The sequence below is a fragment of the Telmatherina bonti genome (genome assembly GCF_933228915.1).
Source record: "Telmatherina bonti genome assembly, chromosome: 3".
Lineage (NCBI taxonomy): Eukaryota > Metazoa > Chordata > Actinopteri > Atheriniformes > Telmatherinidae > Telmatherina > Telmatherina bonti.
Window position 1 is genome coordinate 34,268,210 of NC_136621.1, and position 22,567 is coordinate 34,290,776.

The 22,567-nt window shown below is 39.3% G+C and overlaps 3 protein-coding genes across 3 annotated transcripts in view; 1 reads left to right on the forward strand and 2 right to left on the reverse strand.

Moving 5' to 3' along the window:
* Positions 1–1,366, reverse strand: part of zbtb5 (zinc finger and BTB domain containing 5) — a 4,288-nt gene extending 2,922 nt beyond the window's left edge. The window contains exon 1 of the mRNA XM_079238246.1: positions 951–1,366. The gene's annotated coding sequence lies outside the window, so the exon portion shown is untranslated. The remainder of the gene's footprint in view (positions 1–950) is intronic.
* Positions 1,367–3,722: 2,356 nt separating this feature from the next.
* Positions 3,723–9,265, forward strand: polr1e (RNA polymerase I subunit E). Its single transcript, XM_079264354.1, has 12 exons — positions 3,723–3,790; positions 4,058–4,161; positions 4,259–4,335; positions 4,416–4,501; positions 5,417–5,472; positions 5,543–5,687; positions 5,769–5,879; positions 5,987–6,083; positions 6,178–6,308; positions 7,190–7,271; positions 7,403–7,534; positions 7,755–9,265. Exons 1-12 carry the CDS (start codon positions 3,727–3,729, stop codon positions 7,918–7,920), a joined length of 1,251 nt encoding a protein of 416 aa, XP_079120480.1. The 5' UTR covers positions 3,723–3,726; the 3' UTR covers positions 7,921–9,265.
* A 977-nt stretch (positions 9,266–10,242) lies between these two features.
* Positions 10,243–15,959, reverse strand: fbxo10 (F-box protein 10; the record flags this gene model as incomplete). The annotated part of the gene is made up of 11 exons (XM_079264811.1): positions 15,828–15,959; positions 14,855–15,471; positions 13,936–14,751; positions 13,576–13,725; positions 13,182–13,318; positions 12,941–13,011; positions 12,697–12,849; positions 12,260–12,610; positions 11,861–12,171; positions 10,740–10,927; positions 10,243–10,423 (listed from the first exon to the last, which is right to left on the reverse strand). Exons 2-11 carry the CDS (start codon positions 15,437–15,439, stop codon positions 10,243–10,245), a joined length of 2,943 nt encoding a protein of 980 aa, XP_079120937.1. The 5' UTR covers positions 15,440–15,471; positions 15,828–15,959.
* Positions 15,960–22,567: the final 6,608 nt, after the last annotated feature.

Consider the following 22,567-nt stretch of genomic DNA (forward strand, 5'->3'; position numbering starts at 1 on the left):
AAGCCAAGACTTCTCCCCATCCACATTTGCCAACTCTGCGGGTGGGGATCCCAAGGTGTTCCCAGGCCAGCCGAGAGATATAATCCCTCCAGCGTGTCCTGGGTATTCCTCGGGGTCTCCTCCCAGAGGGACATACCTGGAACACCTCACCAGGGAGGTGTCCAGGAGGCATCCTGACCAGATGCCTGAACCACCTCAACTGGTTTCTCTCAATGCGGAGGAGCAGCGGCTCTACTCTGAGCCCCTCCCGGATGACCGAGCTCCTCACCATATCTCTAAGGGAGAGCCCGGCCACCCTGTAGAGGAAACTTTTTTCAGCCACCTGTATACGAGTTGCAATAAAATTGAAACATATCAATAACACACACAAAAACAAGACAATCAAAAAGATAAAACAAAAGGAAATTTCCCTCAGGCAACTTTTAAAATACAAAAAACTGTCTGAGTTCTGGTCAACTAAATCAAAACATAAACAGCTCATTAACTTAATTTCACTAATTAAAAAGATTATTAAGGGCCTTTAATACGAGAATCCCACAAAGAAGAGTTTCAGTGAGGGATTGCACTGCTGAAAACTCATTTGATTAGTTATAATACAATGATTTGTTACTTTTGCCTGAAAGGCAGGCTTGGCAACTTCTCAATGAAGGCCTACAGAAAATCCAGGGTGCAGCAACAAGGACACTGCCTTCCAGTAGCCTGAATATGTTGCTGCAAAATATATAGAGTGAGATGTCGTATATTTAAATTAGTAGATATGCTTTCATATGCTTAAGGTGGGTAGTTAACCACTGCAACTCTACCTATAATAATAATAACATAGTTGCTACAGAGCACACCCACCTCACGAGCAGCTAGTCAAGACATAACTAATTCGTGTACAGTGACATAAAATAGCACGCCATTGTGATTACAGAGAGGAAATAAAACTAATGTTTACACATAATTACCTTGAATTTTCCGAAAATGTTGATATGAAGCGGCAGAACAAAGTCCTTATAAGAAGCTAAAGAGGCTAAAATTAGCTGACTACAGCCCAGCAAACTCCCTGCTAGCTGAAGCACAAGCAGCTGCACACGGTCCCCCGGGACGACTCGCCTTTATCTATCGAGACCTTTTCTTCCACAAAATGTCCCCTCAAATGTAGCTACAGATAGCTAATACGTCTGCGAAAGCATCCGGCATTCCCCGCGGTCCACTTCTTCGCAGTTTGCTCGCACTGTCTGGGTGGTTTTTCCTGCCTGGGATGTGCGGTGTCACGGTGAGCATTGGTGTTAATAGACAAGTCTGTTAGTATCTCGGCAAAGGCCACAAATAAGTGCCGTCGAACATTATTAGAAGTAATAAAAGTCCTGTTGGCGATGCATGTGCTCTATTTTCCAACAATTATCTTCACTCAGACGGTTTTTCCAACCAGACTCACGGGGTGGCGCTGTGCTCCGCTTTCTTCACAGGGACGTGCTGCAGTTCCAAATGCTTACCACTGGATGTCGCTGCTCAGAGATAACTGCTAACGCCACAGAGTATATTACCGGTATATTATATTATATTATATTATATTATATTATATTATATTATATTATATTATATTATATTATATTACTCATTATACCTATTTTAGTACTTAAAAGCATTGCTCTCTCTCTCTGTATGTACATATATATACATACATACACACACACACATATATATATATATATATATATATATATATATATATATATATATATATATATATATATATATATATATATATATATACATATGCGTGTGTGTATTTGTAATTTTAATATTGCATGTCTTGTTCTCTTGTTGCTGCTATAACAATTCACTTTCCCTCTGGCAATAAATAAAATGTTCCGATTATTATATTTATGTAGCCTAGAAGTGGACATCATTTTGTAATTTGTACTGATTCAGTAAAACTTTGATACAACAATGTGTTTGGTATCTGGCTGTGAATTTGATGGATCCATTTAACATCAGCACATCACAACTTGTGTAACTGCAATGATATGAATGCTTATTTAATTTAAATTCATAATAATTTAAGACAGCAGTAATTCAAGCAATACTTCTGTTTGTTATTGTGGTATGGCAATTCTGCAGGCAATGGTAGTTTGTTTTAGTGTTGACCCTGTTTTAAACTTAAAAATTACTTTTTGATAAATTATTAATTCATTTTAGGGATTTGGATTCAATTTACATTTTCCCTCTGATTATTTTCTCATTTATGATGAAATGGAAAAGCAATACTTCTTCACAAAAATAAATTCTTTTGGATTTAACTCCAAAAGACTAGACCAAACTGTCCAGAGCTGCACCAGTTGGTTGTGTGTCTACATTCAGCAACATTATGTACCTAAAAACTGAGGCCATCTGTCAACTGAGTATACTGAATAATTTACAAATAATCCTTCACAAGCTCTTGGCAAATACTCAGAACAAGTCTGGACAGAAAAATGCTTCATTATTGCATTAGATAATCCATATAAAAAGGTGAATCACTGTCAGAATCAAAACTAAAAACGGTATCTTCACACAGTCTAAAAAACATGCATGTTGAGTCGATTGGTGTTTTTAAATAACCAGCAAGAAGGGAAGACTGAATGTAAGTATTAATGCTTGATTGTTCTGTGTTGGAACGGTGATGGACTGATTTGCCCTTTTTTATAAACTTGACACAAAAAGTAAGGAAATTTGTGATTCGTCAAGCATTTCTTTGTTTTAAAAAAAAAAAAAGCACCTTGTCTTTTTTGTTTCCCTTTTAAATGGTGCCACATTAATAAAGGGGAAAGTGTTTGTCAGATGAGTGGATATTATGGAAAATGCTGGTTGTGCCCTAAAAAATGTTCAGATTTCCTACCAGTGCCAAACCGCTTATTCTGCTATTGACTTTTGTTTGTTGATGACTGAAGTCTGAAGAAACATGACACACTGCTGGCAATGTATGGATGTATGAAAAAATTTTAATTCCGAAATACACAAGGTTTTAGCAGATTTTACAGATTTTGTTGGTTTGTTCTTAATGCTTGTGTTCATTGTCCTTTATTTCCTTCCCTTTTTAATTATTAATTATATGTATTTCTATTTTGACTAAATAGAATAAATTTATTTATTTATTTATTGTTATTTTTATTATATATCCTTGGGATTCACTAGTTCTGTGTACAATGAAAAAATATACAATAGATTAATAAAATAAAATAAAATTTGTATTTCTAATTTGAATGAGTAGAATAAATTATTTATTCATTCATTCATTCATGTATTTATTTATTGTTATTGTTTCTTATATATCCTTCACTAGTTCTGTGTAAAAGTCATAATATACAATTGATAAATAAAATAGAAAAAAATAAAATAAAACAAAACCAAACAAAATAAAATATTATATGTATTTCTATTTTGACAGTAGAATAAATTTATTTATTTATTTGTTTATTCATTCATTCATTCATTCATTCATTCATCCATTCATTCATTCATTCATTCATTCATTCATTCATTTATTTATTGTTATTGTTTCTTATATATCCTTCGGATTCACTAGTTCTGTGTATAATAATATACAATAGATTAATTAAATAGAAAAAATAAAACAAAACTAAATTAAATAAAACCAAATAAAATAAAATAAAATAAAATAAAAAATAACGTGAAAGAGGAAGGAAAGAGGAGGAAACCAGCAACTCTCGTCTCGCGTGAAATTGTGTGACAACTGTCATGGCTGCCTCCTGTTCGTTAGTGTGTTGCGGGGAGGAGAGGGACTCCGACAAAGCCGTCGTTGGTGACTATCTCTCTTTATTTCATCCTGAAAGCCTCCAAAATATTATTTTTAATGACTGTTAACACAGCAAACTTTATGTGGGATGTTACCGGTGCTTTTTCAGTAATTATGCGCGCGCTCACGTGGGTGTTCACTTCTCAGCCACCCTGCAAAACTGCAGAAAATATCATTATCCTAGTTGTTCTCCTATTTATTTACCTGAGTATTCACCAGACATGGTACTAATCGACCAATAACACGGTTACCCTTGTTTTTCTTCACACACAGTCCGTTTTTCAAACGGTTTCGTCAACAATGCAGACAAACTGGATGTCAGCATGTACAGGAACTCAGATGGAAACAACCCAAAGAAAAAGAGCAGACAGATTCTGGTGAGCAACACTGTTGGATGGACGGACCCGTGATTATTTACTGAACATGTTGTGTTGCTTTATGCAAGTGTTTAATAACAGTTTTCATCTGTTGCAGGTTGCTGAGTCAGACAGGTTGTGTTATGTGGGGCAAAATTTTGGAGGGGCATCACTTAAATGCAACAATCTTTGCAAGTAAGTTGTTATATTTGGAAATATTCATTCATGGTAATTGTTAAGGGGAATAAGAAGGCTCATCTTTGGTGCTTTCCCAGATATTATGTTGGAGTGCTGAACAGACAGACCATGCAGATGGAGGTACACAGTGCTCAGCTGTTCAACATGCAACCTATATTACCAGGTAAAAGGGAAGCGCTTGAGGTGTTGCCAGATGAGATTGACAGTTTACAGCCCAATCTTAGCTTATAACCCGCCCAATCCAATAAAAAGCAGCCCAAACGACAAAGTTGCCAGACACCTGTGTAAAACCGTAAAATATTTACACAGACAAAAGAAAAGACTCATAAGTATCCAGAGCTTCCTGTCTGCTTCAAATGGCTACAGATAAATAGTTGACAAATATTTTATCGCAAATTGAAACCAACAAAGAGGACAGTAAATCAACCAAATAGGCTACATATGTTGCAAAACACGCCATTACTATGATTAATATGTCGCTAGGGACGCTAGCAGCTCTTTCCACACAGTGCTGAAAACGTTAGGTTACTATGGTAACCCCAGTTCTCTGAAAACTGAATGAGGTATCCATACACTGATGAGAGGTATCTCACTGTGGGAAGCGCCCTCTGGCGTGACCAATCAAGGAAGCTCTATTACCACCAAGTCTGTCCAAGACAGACCAATCACGTGCCTGGCATGGGGGCACCCCGCCCCCTTTATAAGTGCCTGCAGACCCGTGCTTAACATTCTAAAGTGTATTTCTTCCACGTGCATTAAGTGATCTTCACGAGGAAGAAAGCGAGAATCAGTATTTTTGTGCTGTTTTCACAATACTAAAAAAAACAATACTATAAACCCGCCATATGTGGGAAAAAGCAGCCCAAATGTCATGCACCCGCCCAACGCATTTTCCCCCCGCCTGGTGTAACCAAAAGTAGCCCAGATGGGTGGAAAACCGCCCAATCTGGCAACACTGAGCACTTGCTTGCAGATATTGACAGTGATTGTAAGTTAACATGAATACCGTGCAGTTTCCCTGCATGCACCAAATTGAGATTAGTTCTTAAAGCTTCAATGATTCTGACTTTACCAACAGGGGAGGCATCAGAGATGGCAAAAGCTCAAGACACGACTCAGTCTTACAGAGACAAGGTACTATGATTTGTCCTAAAAACAAACAAACAAAACTCAAAGTAAGGTATAACTTTTTTTTTCCCGTTAGGTTGACTCACTGATTGAGGCCTTTGGCACCAACAAACAGAAGAGAGCTCTGGCCTCCCGTAGACTAAATCAGGTGGGCAGCGATGCCCTGCATCAAGCAGTGGCTAAAGCTGCCAGCACCGTCATTGACAGCAAGGGTCTGGAAGGTAAGCTGCTCTACTGTTTGTCTATTGTTCCGTCACCTTGATCAGATTTGACTTTTATTGTCTCAAACCATTTTTTCTCAGCCCTTCAACAGGAGGTGGTTGAGACGGAGTCCCAGGCAGCTCTGGTCTCCCACCTGCCGCCTTGCAATGTGAACGCAGACAACCGAGAAAACGTCTACCCATTCGATGAGCGTATCTTTTTATCGCTCTGCCACCATGTTGCTGTTGAACGTAGATGTAGTAGTTTGCTGTTTGAGGTTGCACCCACGTTCGTGTTCTACCTTGATTGACTTTCACAGTCCTGAGTCCAGAAGAGTTTGCCGCTTTAGCGCAGGCTGGTTCTAAGATGGCAGCACTCACCCCTGAGGAGCTGAAGAAGATGAAGGATGAAGGAAGGTAGGACACCCATGAACTCAAACTTGTTTGGGCAAGCTTTGTGTATCTATTGTTATTTCTCCATTCTGATATCTATATGTGCTTTTCACTAAAGCTACCAGTGCGTTGTGAAACATTTAGAGAACATGGCATCTGTGGGCGAGGCGAGAGACAAAACGTCACGCTGCGCCTTCTATCTCTCCATGCTTCTCAAACTAGCACGGCAGAAGAACGTCTCTCGCAAGTGTGAGTAATGTTTCTTTCTATTAATATTATATACAGGGGCTTGCAAAAGTATTCATACTCCTTGAACTTTGCCACATTTTGACACATTACACGCCACAAACATAAATGTATTTTATTGGAATTTTAATGTGAAAGACCATCACAAAGTGTCAGTTGTGAAGAACAATGAAACTTACACATGATTTTATTTATTTAAAAAAAAAAGAAAAAAAAAAAAAGAATTAAATATATAAAAAAAAAATTAGTTATAATAAACGTCTCTCACAAGTGTGAGTAATGTTTCTTTTTATTAATATTAAATACAGGGGCTTGCAAAACTATTCATACTCCTTGAATTTTGCCACATTTTGACACATTACACGCCACAAACATAAATGTATTTTACTGGGATTTTATGTGAAAGACCAACACAAAGTGTGACAGAATTGTGAAGTACAATGAAAATTACACAATTTTATTTTTTTTTAATAAATATAAATAAAATATATGAATTAGTTATATAATAAACGTCTCTCGCAAGTGTAAGTAATGTCTTCTATTATATAAAGCACTGAAAGGTACTTCTCCAATACACTGATGTGTCAAAGCAAAGCACTGAAAATGTCAGAAGAATATGTCTGCTCATTTAAAGAGCACGTCTTCATCATTCTGAAATTATTATTGTCACAAGGTATTTAATGCTACAAGATGTGTTGCAAGCTAACATATGTTGGGGGGGAAAAAATTAACTTCTGAAATGACTTTTCTTTGAGTGAAATATGCTTAATAAGTTGTGATACAAATGTAATGAACCTATCCTTTAATCCTCTTTCCTCCTGAATGTGTGTGAAAGTGGTCTAAAAACTACTTACGAGCTTCAGTTAATAGCTGTTTGTTTGCAGTCGGGCAGGAAGATGGCTGCCCTCACATCATTCAGAACAAGCTGCTCAGGACGTTCACTGTAGAGACGTTCAACAATGGCAGGTAAAGATGAAGCCAGTGACTGGAACCATCGCTTGCATTATTTTATGGGACTATTTATATTAAAATAAACCCTCATTCAGTTTGCGGAGTTATTTGACAAACAAATTGGAGAACTAATTTTTTTTTTTTAGGGTGCAGAACATGGTGTCAACATCAATGCGAGCTAAACTGGCAGCATACAGCCTTGCTCTGCTGTTGCATATGGGTTACATGACTGCTGACCTGACATTACTACACCGTGACTTGGGAATCACAGAAGCCAGGTAAAAAAACAAAACAAAATAAAGAATTCTGCATTTAAAAAAATAAAGACATGAATTTTTCTTGTAAATTAGTTAATACTGTTTTGTGATGTCCCGTTCTTATGTGAATGTTTCTCTTTATGATTTAAGTCAGATTTACATACGACGCTACCTACTTTATGGACCTGTAATATGAGGTGCTGGCAGATGAATGAATGTATTAACGAATATTTTCCTACAGGATGATCGAAGTTGCAAAGTCTATGGGACTGACTTTCAGCAAACCAGCCCGGGCCAAGAGCGACAAGGTTGAACTGCACGATGAACACAGACAGGCCTCAGTTGTTCTACCTCTGGTCAAATACGATCAGTTCATCGAGAGGCGGAAGCGCAAAAAAATGCACTGAAAAACTACGAGAAAAGTACACGAAGAAGTGAAAACGCCACAAACAACAGCTGTTTATTAATGTATTTTGTAGACAAAGTGGTTAACTTTCAGCTAAACATGTCATTACTTGATGCTTGCAGTTGAAAGGTACAAAAAAAGACTAACAAGCTGTAAACAACCTCTAGATGATATACATCCAGCTTAAACGTATAGGCACATTTGTAGACATCACATATTGCACATTAAACATCCTTTCCTTCAGTTACCAAATGAGTCTTTGTGATTGTGTCACTGTGCAGCATGTTAACAGTGTCTTGAGCAATAATCACTGAAATCCAAGGATGCCCAACAACTTTGACAATAAAAAAAAAAAAAAAAATCCACACTCACTAGAAAATAGCTCTGTGCAAGAGGCAGAAGCTTCATTTGGCTTTTTTCTCTCATATTTTGTTTGCATAAACGCTTCAGACTATAAACACTCACCCCCCCCCCAAGCTACAATCATCAGTTTAAAACTCAAAGGCACACCTTTTCTTGGTAAGTTTGTGCATCATTCCTTCATTAATCTTAAATTCAAAATGGGAAATCAAAAAAAAAAAAAAAAATAGCTTGCTTTTCATTATTCTGTTAGAAATCAAACTAGAAAGTGGTTTTTTTTTTAACTTTTAATCTGAAGTTATTAAAAAAAAACTAAACTAGCATCAGAAAAACAAATTGATTTCTACATTTATGTTGTGGGATTTCCATCCCCACCATGACTCCCAGTGTGTTTGTTTTCATCAGGTTTTCTGGATTCTTCCTTAGCGTTCTGTACACAATCAGCCCTTACGAGACGACAAGTTTTCTTGGCAGTGGCCACACAGCAGGTGGACCTGAACATGACCTAACGTCTAAATGTTTACGTGTGTGATAAATCAAACGGGTCATCCTGCAGCCGCCCGCTACATGTAATGATTAAAGACGGTCAGAATCGTCATTAATAATGGGGATAAAGTGGTTTCTGTTTACTGATGTGAAAAAGTTTCTTCATGCCCTAAATTAATTTCTTTCTTTGCCAAATTCATTTTTAGTCTGACATGAATAACAACTTTGTTTATTCATTAAATAATTGATAAGTCAATACCAATATTAACCTCTTTTTGTTAACACATTCATTTTGACAACTATAATAAAAGATACCAATTTTATAATTTTTTTAAACAATGATCTGGCAACCTCTTCAAATGATCTTGGGACTCCCAGTTTGAGAGGCTATAGTAGCTATAATCTCTCCAGCTCCTCCTAATGGTTGCTTTTGGGTGGGTGGGCAGTCAAGTGGTGAGCCTCCCAATGCAGCAGGGGCTACCCCAAAATCCAAGCACCACCACCATAGTGACGTCCGTGCACTGAGGTCAGCTGTAGAATAGCATAACTTTGCCTAATGTGCATGCATACCACAGAATTTGGCAAAACTATGTGCATGAACCATATGACAGTATCCTAATGCCACAGTTTTCTTTCTTTTTTGGGGTTATGATCAAGGATATGGCTTGGGTTAGGCTTAACTGGTAGACTGGACAAAGAAGCCTATACTGGCAGGTAGACCTATAAATGTGATAGCGCAGTGTGCAATTCTGAAGAGTTTCGACAAAATGACAGAAGACTAAATAGAAAGGGAATCTGCAGCATTTTCCAGGTAACAAAAATCCTACAAATATTAAAGTTAGTTTCTGTCATCTTTCTAGTTTACGTTTTCTAATCTTCAAATTAAAAGTGCAAAAAAGCAGCCTGATTTTAGTATCTAGCTTCAGATTGCTAACAGAATAATGGAAAAAAAAAAAAGGTAATTTTTTAAAAAAAAATTCCGATTTTGAATTGAATATAAAATGAATTAACGATACACAAAGTTTTGCACATGGTTAAAGCCGGCATCTCTGAAACTTCTGACTTCCACTAGGATTTGTAAATGTGCACCTCCTAACAGGAAAGTCCAAGAAGGAAACTCATAAAACCAACAAAGTCTAAGGTGAAAAAGAACATGATTAATGTAAAGCTTTAGTGAAAGGCTTAAAAATGTTGCTGTTACGTTTCACCTTATTAAATATTTTACAAGTGAACTAACTTTTTATAATTATTCAAATAAAGGTGACTTACATAATTTATTACCCTTAAACATGACAGATGGATGGCCTCATAACTCCTGTCTCTCCTCAGACTTAATGGGAGTTAATCATGAGCATCATTTTGGAAAGTCCAAGTATCCTACTTGGACCTACATGGATCTTACAACAGCTAATAAAGTGACCCGGTTCTGATGACTACCCACCAACATCCACAATGATTTGGAAGGGCTTGTCATTATTCACAGGATGGAGCAGAACATGCTGCCGCTATGGCAACCGCTTTCCACTGTAGCACCGACCCTGGTAGTTATGGACATCCCCAGTCGGGATGGATACTGGGATGAGGACAGACAGGCCGGAGTGCTGGCCAGTGGGCGAGGAGGAGGGTTCTCCAAAATCCAAGGTGGAAAAGACGTACAGCTAAAAACACAAGAGGAAGGAAAAATAAATTAAATGACTTTCCTCTATAAGTAATTTTGCATACTGGTTAGTGAAAAATGTATGTCTTATTGAGAATATTTAACAGCATTATTCACATTGTTGGGTCTTGTGCTGACAGCAACAAACATCTACGTTTAAGAATTTAAAGGTATAAATGAAGTCTTATTTTAAATTTGACAATCTAAACTCCAAAATATAATATAAACAGATAAACAAAACAACTTTGCTGACATTAACAAACAAATAAGATGTGCTAAAGCCACTTTTGGCCTGTTGAGTTGAAGCAGCAACTTACCTGTTGTTATGCCTGAGAATGCTGTTGTTGCACAACACGCAGCTCTCATTCCCAGGGTCCATATGTAGCAGGGTTTTTTTGTTCTCTGGGTGGCCCTGGAACAAGATGTTGTCATGCACGGCACCTTTTACAGGCCCCAGCACAGCAATACCACAGCCTTGTGCTGGCTGGACACGATTGCGCACTACCTAGAGACAAAAATTATGAAAATTAATGTGCAAAAGTGATGAACAACATCTTAAATATATCTGAAACGAGACAAGTCCTGTGTACTGGTGTTGATTCATCCCTTGTTTCTTTATTTTTTTTGTCAAAAAGCCAGGCTTTCTTCTAAAGTGGTCTTGAGCAATAGTTGTGTTGGCTTGCTGACAATTTTCTTTAGAAATTTGTCTTAACTTTTTTTTTTTTTTTTTTTTTAAAGTCTGGTTCTTGTATGTGGACATTTTCAGGGAAGTGAGTCTTCTTGGCTTATAAAGGCACACAACACTGAAGAATTTAAAGGCATCTTGCTCAAATTATTGAATACTTTATCTACACACAACAGACAAATTAGCAAGGAACTAATTTTGATTTATTACTAGCAGCCTCTTCCAAAGCTTCATTTCTTTCTCTAATTTAGATACATCTTTGAAAAATGCCTTAAGATAAAGACAGAAAATAGTGTCTTTGTGCCAATAAATTAATTCCCAAATGCATCTGGACCATTTGTCTGACCTGTCTACTGTTTCACGAAGCATAATCACAAATGTTTCCACAGAAAGGTGGGTGTCCAGAAGCTCTTGTTAAGAAAGGGGTTTGCCAAATGACACAAAAACTAGACTGAAAATCAGTAACATGTCTGAGGGAGTAATAAATTGTCCACAGAGCCCAGATCCAAGCAGCGTGGGACCGTTTAGAAAGAGCAGAACAAAAGGCAGCCAACACACAAAGAAGGGAAGTCCTTCAAGCATCGGAGAGATTTACAAGCCTGTGGGAGCTTTCTGACTTGGACCGGCATTTTTTTTTTTTTTCTTTCATGCATGTTTGCATGTTTTAGGAAATGACTGCAGATATTTCCAGTTTTTCAAGCAATTTTATAAAGAGATGAGGGGTTAACCAACTGGTGCATAACTCCATCTCACCTTTATATCAGTGCTTGCAGAGACCTGGATCCCATAGCCGCTGTTACCAACCACATCGTTCTCCAGTATCTGCCCGTTACCGCTGAACCTCACACCGTAGCCGCTGTTTTCATAGATGCCGTTACCACGGAGCTCCACTCTGCAGTCCTTTTCCACTGTGACACCGCCTCGGCTGTTTTTGAGGATGCAGTTTGTGAGAAGTCGCGTCAACTGACTACTCTGCAGCACGGCGATGCCGGGCCCGCGGTTGCTGTTCACCAGGTTTGCGAAAACATTCAAGGCCTCGCTGCTCTTCACGTATATGCCGACTGCTAAATATAAAAATTTAAAAAAGACAAAAAGAGGGATTAAAAAGTTGGATGCTGACAGTGACGCCATTTGTGTCAGTCAGTTTAGTACCTCCATTGTAGCTCATGCAATTACTCTCCACTAGAGCCACGCTGACAGAGCGGCGAGAAGAGAGGCGCTCATCCTCGCTGTCCAGATCACTCTCCCAAGCAAAGAGTTCACCCTCTTCATTGAAGTTCTCTTGTCCTTCTCTTCCATCTCCTTCCACTCCCCTCCTTTCCCCACTACCTGCGTCTCCACCGATCCCTTCCTGTCCGGGCCAGTTCCCCTCACGAGCCTCGATGTTTTCCGGATCCTTCCTGCAGAACACCGCCAGGCCATACATGCAGTTATGGATGATGTAGTTTCCTAGAAGCTGTGGGAGGCTGGATGACATCACCCACACACCGCAGCCTTTGTTGCCTGTAGAAATCAGAGGAAATGAAACATCTGTAGCGAAGCATGTAAAAATGAGCTCCTATGCAAGGATTTTTGTATACGTTACATACAATATACATGGTTTCCCTCGATGAGTCCACGTCCTCTCTCTCCCACCACCACACCATCTGAGTAGCCGTAACAGATGTAATTGTTCCTCAAGACGGGGTCACCCCCCCTGCGGATGTCCACACCCCCCCACTGGTTCTCCCTGATCACGTTCTCTGGAATTAAAATGCCATCACATGAACATGATGAATCCAGTTATGCTGATGAGTAACAAAAGGCAACGATGGGAGCGACTGAGTTACACACCTGTTATTACCCCTCTGCCATTTTCATTAATGGCGATACCTGCTGCCTGGCCTTGGAAAATGTGATTTCCACTAAGACAAAGTTTAGAAACACAGAAGATAATTTGTGTTTTTTTCCCCATCTTAGATACAAAAGCTCCTTAAAAAAAACATTATAAATGCTGAATAATATTCAGATAATGGCAACAGCATGGTTAACACTATCAGAAAGACAAGCTCCATGTTTATGGAGTCAAGCCTACCTCACCACAGGATTCCCGCTGAAGAGGATATACACACCAGCTTCCTTGTTGTTGTAGATAAGGTTACTCCGAATTGAACCTTTCCCATTGCCAAGAACAACAATCCCAGAACGCAAACCACTATGAATTTTGTTGCACTGTGGAGTGAAAACACAGAGTAGCAAATAAAAAAATCTGAAACTCTACCTACTGTTCTTCCAAATATCAAGCTTTGCTGGACAGAGTCAACGTAGAATTGCATGATACTACAGATAACAGGATGATACACCTTTACTCACAAGAGAAACACAAGAAATCCAGCTGAGATATAAGGGACAGACTAGTATGCAGACCTATTTGGATTATTTTGTGTTAAAACCTTTGACTTAAATAAAGGTAGTGGCTCTGGATTTACCAGTATGGTTGGGTTTGCCCCTTTCCGGATGTCCAGTCCGGCCTCCCCATTCGAGTGGATATTATTTTCTGCAATGAGGCCCTGAGCAGACAGACGCAGGAACACACCTGATGCACGGCACTCGCACACCTCATTTCTCAGCATCACAATCTAAAGGAGGACGGAGAAAGAGAGAGAGAAGAAGGAGAGTGATCTCAAGTAACAGCTTGAGTGGAAAACTGCTGCTAAATTACTAATGATGTGAGCCACTTCCTTAACTTGATCTGTTACTTAAATGGTATTCTGCCAACTGGAGTTAAACTTGAGAAATCTAAATTTCCCATTTAATCAGAAAACAAAAGCGAGATTGGTTTCATTTACGGTGGAGTTCTGGATGCAGCGGACAGCATAGTTCAGCCCACGGAATACGTTTTCCTCCAGACGAGCTTGGCCGTAATTAGACACATGTACGCCGCCTTTTCCGTCTCTGAAGAGGCAGCGTCTCAGGATGCAGCCAAGGGTTGATGATGCCAGTGTCAGAGCCTCGGGGTCTCGTTCTAATTCCTGCTGAAGGGTGAGGGGTTCAGGAGTTGCAGATGGAGGGTCAGAAGATGACGCAAGTGGCAGTGAACCATCTGTCCGTGGTTTGAGTAAATGGGATAAACTGTGATTATCACACAGGATTTTGTAATCCGCTGCACGTATTTTCTTTACATTATCCGTTTTTCCTACATCTTGGTTCTCCTCCTCTCCTTCACTGCACTCAGCATCACTCCAGCCATCCTCAATAACTGTGCCCTGACATGCCGCATCTCCGCCTGTCCTCGTCTTCCAGTCCTCCTGATTCACATGCTCCTTTTTAACATTCCCACCGGAAGGGTCGGCCTCGTCGGCGGAGCAGGCGCAGGCAACTTTAGGAGAGCTGTGAAATCCAGTCGGGAACGTCCTGGCTAGGGCAGCCAAATGTTTGCAAGCCCAGTTTCTCTCAGACACTGGGGGGCCTTCCACTGTCACTGATGCTGTATCACTTCCGGAGAAGTCGCAGCTGTCCAGCAAACTGAGGACAACACCCAGCAAGTGGGCAGAGCTGCCTTGTGAAAAGGAGCAAAAACGAGCTTGGCAGGTTCCAGGGCCACGGATTTGCAGCTGGGCTCCCTCAAAGTTACAGTTGTCAAGTTGGATGTGACCCCATGATGTCTAGAGGAGAGCAAGGAGGTTGGAGTTAGATTTACCAGCAAAGAAAATACAAATCAAAGACATAATTTGGTTCAGGGCGTTTCACTTTTTCTTTTTACTTCACCTTGTAGACCACAGTGGAGAACCAGGGCGGCATGAACACCAGGTTACACAGCCTGGCGGTGGGGCACTGCTGCTCCATACACACCAGAAGGGCCACCTCACCCAGTCGCCCCAGACCAACAAGCTCCACAGGCACTTTCAGCGTCACCTCAGCCTGCTCCTCGTACACCCCTGGATGGAGAACCACGCGGTCATATGGCGCCACCACCCCGAGAACCCCGCGCAGGGTCTCGTATTCACACCCAGGCCCCACGTGCCAAACCCTGCGGTCTTTCCTGCGACGGAAGAAGAGAAGACAAGCAGAAGACTGGAGCTCAGGTCCATTGCGAGTCCAGGTGCGGATGGCGAGAGCGTGCTGCTTCAAAGCTTCTCTCCAGGATGGGGGCTCCAGATGAGGCTGACTGGGCCAGTTGGGATGCCGACACTCGGGGCAGCCGAGGCACAGCTGCCTCCAGCGTGTGTTATCCAGGGAGAGGATGAGCTCCCTCCAGGCATGGCACACCTGGCAGCAGCGGCCCAAGTCAGGGAGTGGAAGATAGGCCAAGATAACCCTCCACAGCTCCACGGGGAGGCTACCCACCTCCATGGCAGCAGAGACAGCGGCTGGGGAGCCTGTACCTGGAAACAGCGTGTAATGCACACACACACACATGCGCAGTTATAACATAAAACCACTCCGTTACATTTCAATGATATATATATAAAATATGTATCAAAGCAGATATATATAAAATTATATAGATATAAAAGCAGAGTTTCGTTTATTGACGCTCATAAGTGCATGTTCCGTGTAGCAGTAGTCGTGTGTTGCTTTTAAAAAGGGAGAACAACAATGAAAAACCGCCATTAAATTTACTAAGCATGAAGAAACACAGGCCTGTAATATCTCCCTGAAAGTTTGCAGGGGTTCATGTTAGCTAGCGAGGTGAGGGTAGTTATCTCTGCGTAACTAAAAACATTAACGAGCAGCTTACCTGTTAGCAGTTTGCCATTGTTCGAGGAATCAACACATGTCGACTCAGTGTTTACATCAGCTATCTGCCAGCTGGTACATGTCTACGACACTTTCTCCCCACGTCCTCCATCAGACTTTACAACAACCCGCGATGACTGCAGATGTGCCATCGAAATGGAGCTCAGGCCAAAGCTACCACTTTACGGCAAGAGAGAGAGAGATCTACATCTTCCGCTTCCCAAAAAAGTGGGCGTTTACCTTGATCCTCCTCCACACACGCGCGCGCGCACACACGCGGGTTTGTGGAACCAGCGTTTTGAGTCCAGAAACACAGACCTTTAAAATCAAACCAAAAAGGTTATAAAAATCACCCATAAAAACACAATAAATTTTAAAAACTGTAAACAAAAAGTTTAAAATTTGCTCAGTTTTTTTTTTTTTTTTTTTTTTTTTTAAATATTTCAACCAAATTTACACAACCAGCTGGGTAGAGGAACATACATATAAAGGAACGGAAGAACAGCACTAAGTAGGGCAATAAAAAAAAAAAAAAACAACAACAAGACAATTTATAGCATACATGGTATAAATTGAAAGCACTGCAGTGGTTGCAGGAAGCATTAAAAACACGTTTTACATCACAAGGAGATTGTGAACCCTTCTATCCTCAGGCATCGCAATGACAAATTTTTCACTATAACGAGAAAAATGTTGAACATAAGGAGATTGTAACATTTCACAAGCAGTGATATTACTGTTTTTTTTTTGTTTTGTTTTGAAAAACTCATTCTACGCTATTTTATGGATTATAGAGTATATTATAATACATCGGAAGTTGTACCACATACTCCAAACCTCCATTTCCCTAACTGATGCTACAAAGCTGGTCCATACCATTGTCTCCTCCAGGGTGGATTACTGTGATGCTCTCCTAGTTGGGATCTCAGGTTGCAGAAGTTTTAGCACCTGCACAACTGTGCTGCCCACGTCCTTATGAGGCTCAAATAGGACCATACCACCCCCATATTACTGTTCTAGTTCTAATAAGTGACTGAGGACCCAGAAATTCAATCACACATAGGAGCAGTAGTACAAAAGAAACAGCTTTATTAGAGCCAGGGGATGATTTCGATAAGGCTTGACTGGTCTTGAAGGTTGGAGGGAAGCTGAAAAATCCACAATCCAAGAGGCAAGGTCAGAGGACAGGCAATGGTCCGTATATAGAAGCAAATTGTACTTGTCAAGGCGACAGCCGTGGCTCAAGGTCCGGAGGCAAGGTGCAGGTCAACATCCAGGAGTCCAGAAACAGGCAGGAGAAATCCAACAAGGGCAAGGCAAGAGGGGGAATCAAAGAATCAAATCTAATTGCAGTCTTGAAGACAGTCAGAGACTGCAGGACTTCAAATATGCAGGAAGCTGTGCTGATGATCTGACAAAGAAGGAGAGAATGAGGTGAGGTTAAATAGTGTGGAGACCAGGTGGCAATTCGGGAAACCAGGTGGAATGAGTAGGACTGGTTGTCAGAATGGGAACCATGGCAGAAAACAGAGTGGCAATCAGATGATCCCAGGTGAACTGAATCCACTGATAAACTCAGGCAGAGCAGAGAACATGACACTATTGACCTCCTGTCCAGCAGTGAATATAAAGATCTATCTGATGATTTTTCAGAGTCTGCATGATCATTCCCGAAACTACCTGACAAAGCTACCAAATCCACACACCACCATTTCCCTCTCTGGTCCATTTACTCAAACCGCCTTTGCCTACCCAGGACCAGACTCATCACAGTGAGGGACAGGTTCTTATAAGCGGCTGCGCCAAAGCTGTGGAATGCCCTGCCTGAACACCTGAGGGTGCCACAGACAGTTAAAATGTATCTTATCCTATTCTATGACATTACTAGGAGACCGCGGCTCATCTTTTCTCATGGCTCATGTTTTTTTTAACATTGCATATGGGAAAAGTTTAGGACTTTAAGAAAAATAGATTGGGAATGACTGTTCTAAACCATTCTTTCATGTCTATGCTTGCTTATTCCAACCCAGAGGCAAACATCTGCCTCACATTGTAGAATAAATTAAAACTATAATGGATTTCTTTTACTGTGGGAAAACGACTGAGGTGAAAAGGCCAAAAGAGAGTCACCTGAATTGATTTCAATAAGTTATCTGGGCTTAAATCACCAGCGTTGCATTATGTACCAAAATGAGGTCAACTGAATGCCTGTTTGACACATCAAATGATCTCTACAAAACCTTGGCAAACTATAAAAGCAAGTCTGGACAAAAAAGGAATGACATTGCATAAGCTCATTCCAAGGCAGCCGTGGCAAATTTGTGTTGTAATCAAAGCTAAAAGTTGTGCTACAACTTATTAGTACACTCTCAAAAATAGAGGTACAAGATAAGGACATTTCTGTACCTATAGGTACATTTTAAAGAAATGTTCTCTCAAAAGTACAATACTGGACTTTAAGAGACCAGAAGCACACCTTCAGAGTACGAAAAAGGGTTCAAAGTGACATGAAGTACAAATTTGTACCATTTTAACCATAAGGGTACCTACAGCATTGAAAAATGTTTGTCGTGACAAAAACTATTGTGAGCAGTAATTCTAATACTAACAGCCACATAATTATATCTAAAGCAATTTGAACATTACAATATATAATATATATATAATTGTTTGTTTCAATTTTATAAATATATATTTATTCATAAGTGTTTGGCTATTGTCATATTCTGTATTTCATTAACTTGTATTATTTTTCACATGGGTTATAAACACATCCTGTTTCAATATAGATTTTAGCCTTTAAAATTGTATTTATTGTTGTGTATTTTGTTGTCTGTTCTCTTTAACTATGGATTCAAACATGCTTTTACAATATCCTAGCAATTTAAATTATTTAAGAGGTTTGCTTGTATGGACAGCACTTTAGGCTGTATATTTGCATGATATGTGCTATGTAGTAAGGATTAAACAATGGGGAGGTTCTAAACTCTGCGTCATGCATAATGAAATCCTAATGCACAGATCCGAGTTGTTTAATCCACTTCTACCATGGTCACACCGTAAACATTTTATAACAAATATTTATTTTGTTTTTTTACATTACTTGCTAAATATGCAAAAGTACATGAACTATTTCATATTGGCCTCCATATAGTTTTTATGCCAAACAGCTGCCGTGAAATCTACAGCGCGTTTCACCTGTTAAAAGCAGCTGATCTGCATCACGTGATTAACACGGTGACACCCAAATCGGAGGGATATGACAGTGATTTAACTCACTCGAAATAATGCAGCCAGTTGTCATTAGAATTGTCACTGACCATGATATAAGGTTGAGTTAAAGCAAGTTCTTCTCAAGTCACTGTAAATCCCACATACTGGTAAACCCTAATGGAGTGGCTTTTATTTAACGGGAAATAAGATGCAGTGACATAAAATGCGTCAAGCAAGATAGTCCCCTTAAACAGCAAAGTGGTTGCTAAGCAACCGCGCACTAATACCGCAGACCAGAGTGCGGCAGACTAAAGGCAAAGACACGGCTCATACTCCAGCGCTGAGGTGACATGGCACGAATTTCAACATGGCACTCAGGAATCTGTCGACGGAGGAACTCTTTAAAAAGTTGGTAGAGGAAGGAGGAATTGACGTTTCAGAGGAGGAGGCAAAAAAGTTTAGAGGTAAGTGTGATTTTTTATTTATTTATTTATTTATTTTTAAGATAACATTGGACTTAGCGCTTTTCCAGTCATGCCAACCACTCAGTCAGCATCAATTTTAAAAAGTGAGCTTAATTTAGCAAATATCTGAAAAGTTGTCTTTAACATTGGTAATAGCTAGATGTTACTAAGTTTTTATCAAATTATTAGCGTGACTAATCAGCGATAGTTACAAAAAACTGCGCTGCTAATATATAAACATAGTGATAAAACTATCATTTATAAGCTAACGTTATTGCATCAGCCAGGCTAGGATTTTATTTCCCGCTCAAAATTATTTTAAACAAAGTACAAATTTGTACCTTTTCAAATTTATGGGGTACATTTCTTTCAGCGCTGTAAATGATATCTATAGCTAATTAGCCCGCGTTGCTAAGGGACTCACGTCCGCTGTTGATCCATAGCAACAGGAACCGGGTCAAACACTGACTTCTGTTTACCGGACTGAAATACAGGAGTTTCAGTTGACATTGTGGAGAAAAACAATTACCGGTATTATGGCACAGCTCTGTCACTCACCTATAATCGTTGCCATGATTATGGAGACTGTCCTTTTGTCATGCTAGAAGGCGTGAAAGGTGTGAACGTCCACAAAAGAGATTCATTTAACCAAAAACCCACTTGTGACGAAGAGTTAAAATTACATAGATGTTATATACAGTCCTATTTGTATGTAACTACCCATTTAAACAATAAGTCATCTTAACAATATGTCATGTATTGTTTTTTAAATCAAAATGGCAAGGACCTCAATGCACAGTCAAGTAAAATGAGATTTTTTGGGAAACATTTGACTGATGTAGATTGTTTAAAGTTTCCTTGCTTTAATTAACGACCTAATTTATTCTTATATTTAGATAATGGTGAGATTCTTGATAAGCCCTTATCGGGTTTCCAACCTCCCTGGCACTGTAGTTAATATTACTTTACACATATTGTCCATGTTTTAAACTTTTCTTTCTTGTTTTTTATTTTGTTTTCTATGAATGTTCTATTGCTTCTTTAAAGTGCAAATAAAGTGGACACCGATCCTTATAGATGTTTGTTTTTATTATTTTTAAACATTGTTGGATAGTTAAACTGCTACCAATAAAGTAATCAGAACAATAGACTCATGTCTTTTATAAATAGCACCACACTTTAAAGCTAAAATGGATTATTTGGTTTGAGGGAAAAAAAAAAAAAAAATTTGTGTTCATACTAGTTATCATGCATTGTATGTCCAGAGTTTCAGTGGTTCTGTCTTTTTAATAACGTTTTTATTTCCTTACAAATTTGTATTTCAGACAATGATGTTGATGGAGAGACGGTAGACTGTGGACTAACAGAAACCATGATTGCATATCTCTTTGACAAGTCCTTCAAAAAGCAGGTGAAGTTCAGAGACTTTACAAACCGCTACAAGGAAGTCATCCTCACTTTACAAGCAGTCAACACAGAACAAAATACATCTGAAGCTGCTGTGTCCCCAGCAAACCAGAGGTATTATGTACTAAATGTATCCATTTGCAGCTGCATAACAGTGCTTACAAAATGGCAGAGATAATACTGTTCTCCTTTTTTATATTGCAGTTCTGAACCTATTTATCGCAGACTGCCTGCAGTCATCTCAGTTCCACAATTTCCTCAAGATGTCCAGAGCCGCTTAGATGCTAAAGAACCAGTCCACAAAGAACAGAAATACCGAAACAAAATAATTGGTACTCTTTATGAAATGCTGTCACAGTACACAATGTAAGGGTTCCTTTCTAAATATTACACAGTAATATCAATAATGCCATAGCAGAATGAAATCAGACTTTGCATGCATTCAAGCTTAGCCTGGACTTCTGTCTTCACAATTGCCATTTTTATAATTTCCAAAAGAAATGAATTAATTCATGAAAGTTATTAATTCATGGCCAGTCATTTTGGCTGTTCTAATACATATAACATGAAATTTTGAAAGGGCATGAATGTGTTCCTTTTTTTTTTTTTTTTTTTTTTTTTTTTTTTAACCCCAATTTATATTAAATGTTCAACCTCACCTACATTAGTCAAACATACACAATGGTGATCACAATAGTAACTTATTGGAGTTTAAGGGCAAAAATGCCCCCCAGACTAGACAAGAATTATCAAAGTAATGTGGGTTGTTTTGTCATGTTTGATACAGGTATCCAACCCACTCAGACTACATCCAGGTCATTAAAGCACTGATTGTGAAGTATCCATTTTTAAGGGACGTACATGGAAATGGTTACGTAAGTACTTCCTCTTGTTTCTTCTTTAAAAAATTACATATTAACATTCAGTATGCAAAATTAATTATATCCATTTGGACCGAATAGCATACCTGGCACAGTCAACTCAAGAGAAAATTCAAAGCAGAACGGGCTCCACTAATCAGCAACGACGAAGTAAAACGGGTCAAAGAGAAGTTTGGACAAGCAAGAAATCTAAAGACCACAGAAGAATCCACATCTTCATGTCCTAAACGACTGAAGCCATCTCTAGTAAGTCCTCAGGCTCAGCCTCTCAAGGGCGAAGGCAACTCATTTAGTCATACTGTATGCACATGAATAATCATGAGATATCTTCTTTGATGAAGGAATCGTGCATCATGGGGGAAGATGCTGCTTCAGTTGAGGCTCATATCAAGGTGCTACTTGATCAGTACAAAAGGCTACACCCTGACATGATGCTGGTGAAAGACCGCATGATGAAAACCTTTGCATGGAGACGAAGAGAAATAGCAGAAGGAATGCCTACTGAGGATCTCTTACAGAGATATCCATTCCTACGGACATCTGCAGGGGTAAGATCTGTTTAGCTGATTAGGATGCAACTAATGATTATTTTCATTGTCAGTTAACCTGTTAATAATTTTCTGCATTCATTGATTACTTAAGCTTTTCATAATCTTGTTCAATTTTCCCCCAAGTCTTGCTTGTAGCGGATGTGAGCCCCTTGCAGTAATTTTCATTATCATATAAGCTGATGCCTATTTACCTGATTAAGCCATCACTTGTTTTGGTTTATAAAA

Excerpts from the sequence above, each read along its gene's own strand:
- polr1e (XM_079264354.1), top strand. The coding sequence starts at position 3,727 with ATGGCTGCCTCCTGTTCGTTAGTGTGTTGCGGGGAGGAGAGGGACTCC. Across the intron at positions 3,791-4,057 it reads CTCCGACAAAGCCGTCGTTG|TCCGTTTTTCAAACGGTTTC; the intron begins GTGACTATCTCT and ends CTTCACACACAG. Across the intron at positions 7,535-7,754 it reads TTGGGAATCACAGAAGCCAG|GATGATCGAAGTTGCAAAGT; the intron begins GTAAAAAAACAA and ends ATTTTCCTACAG.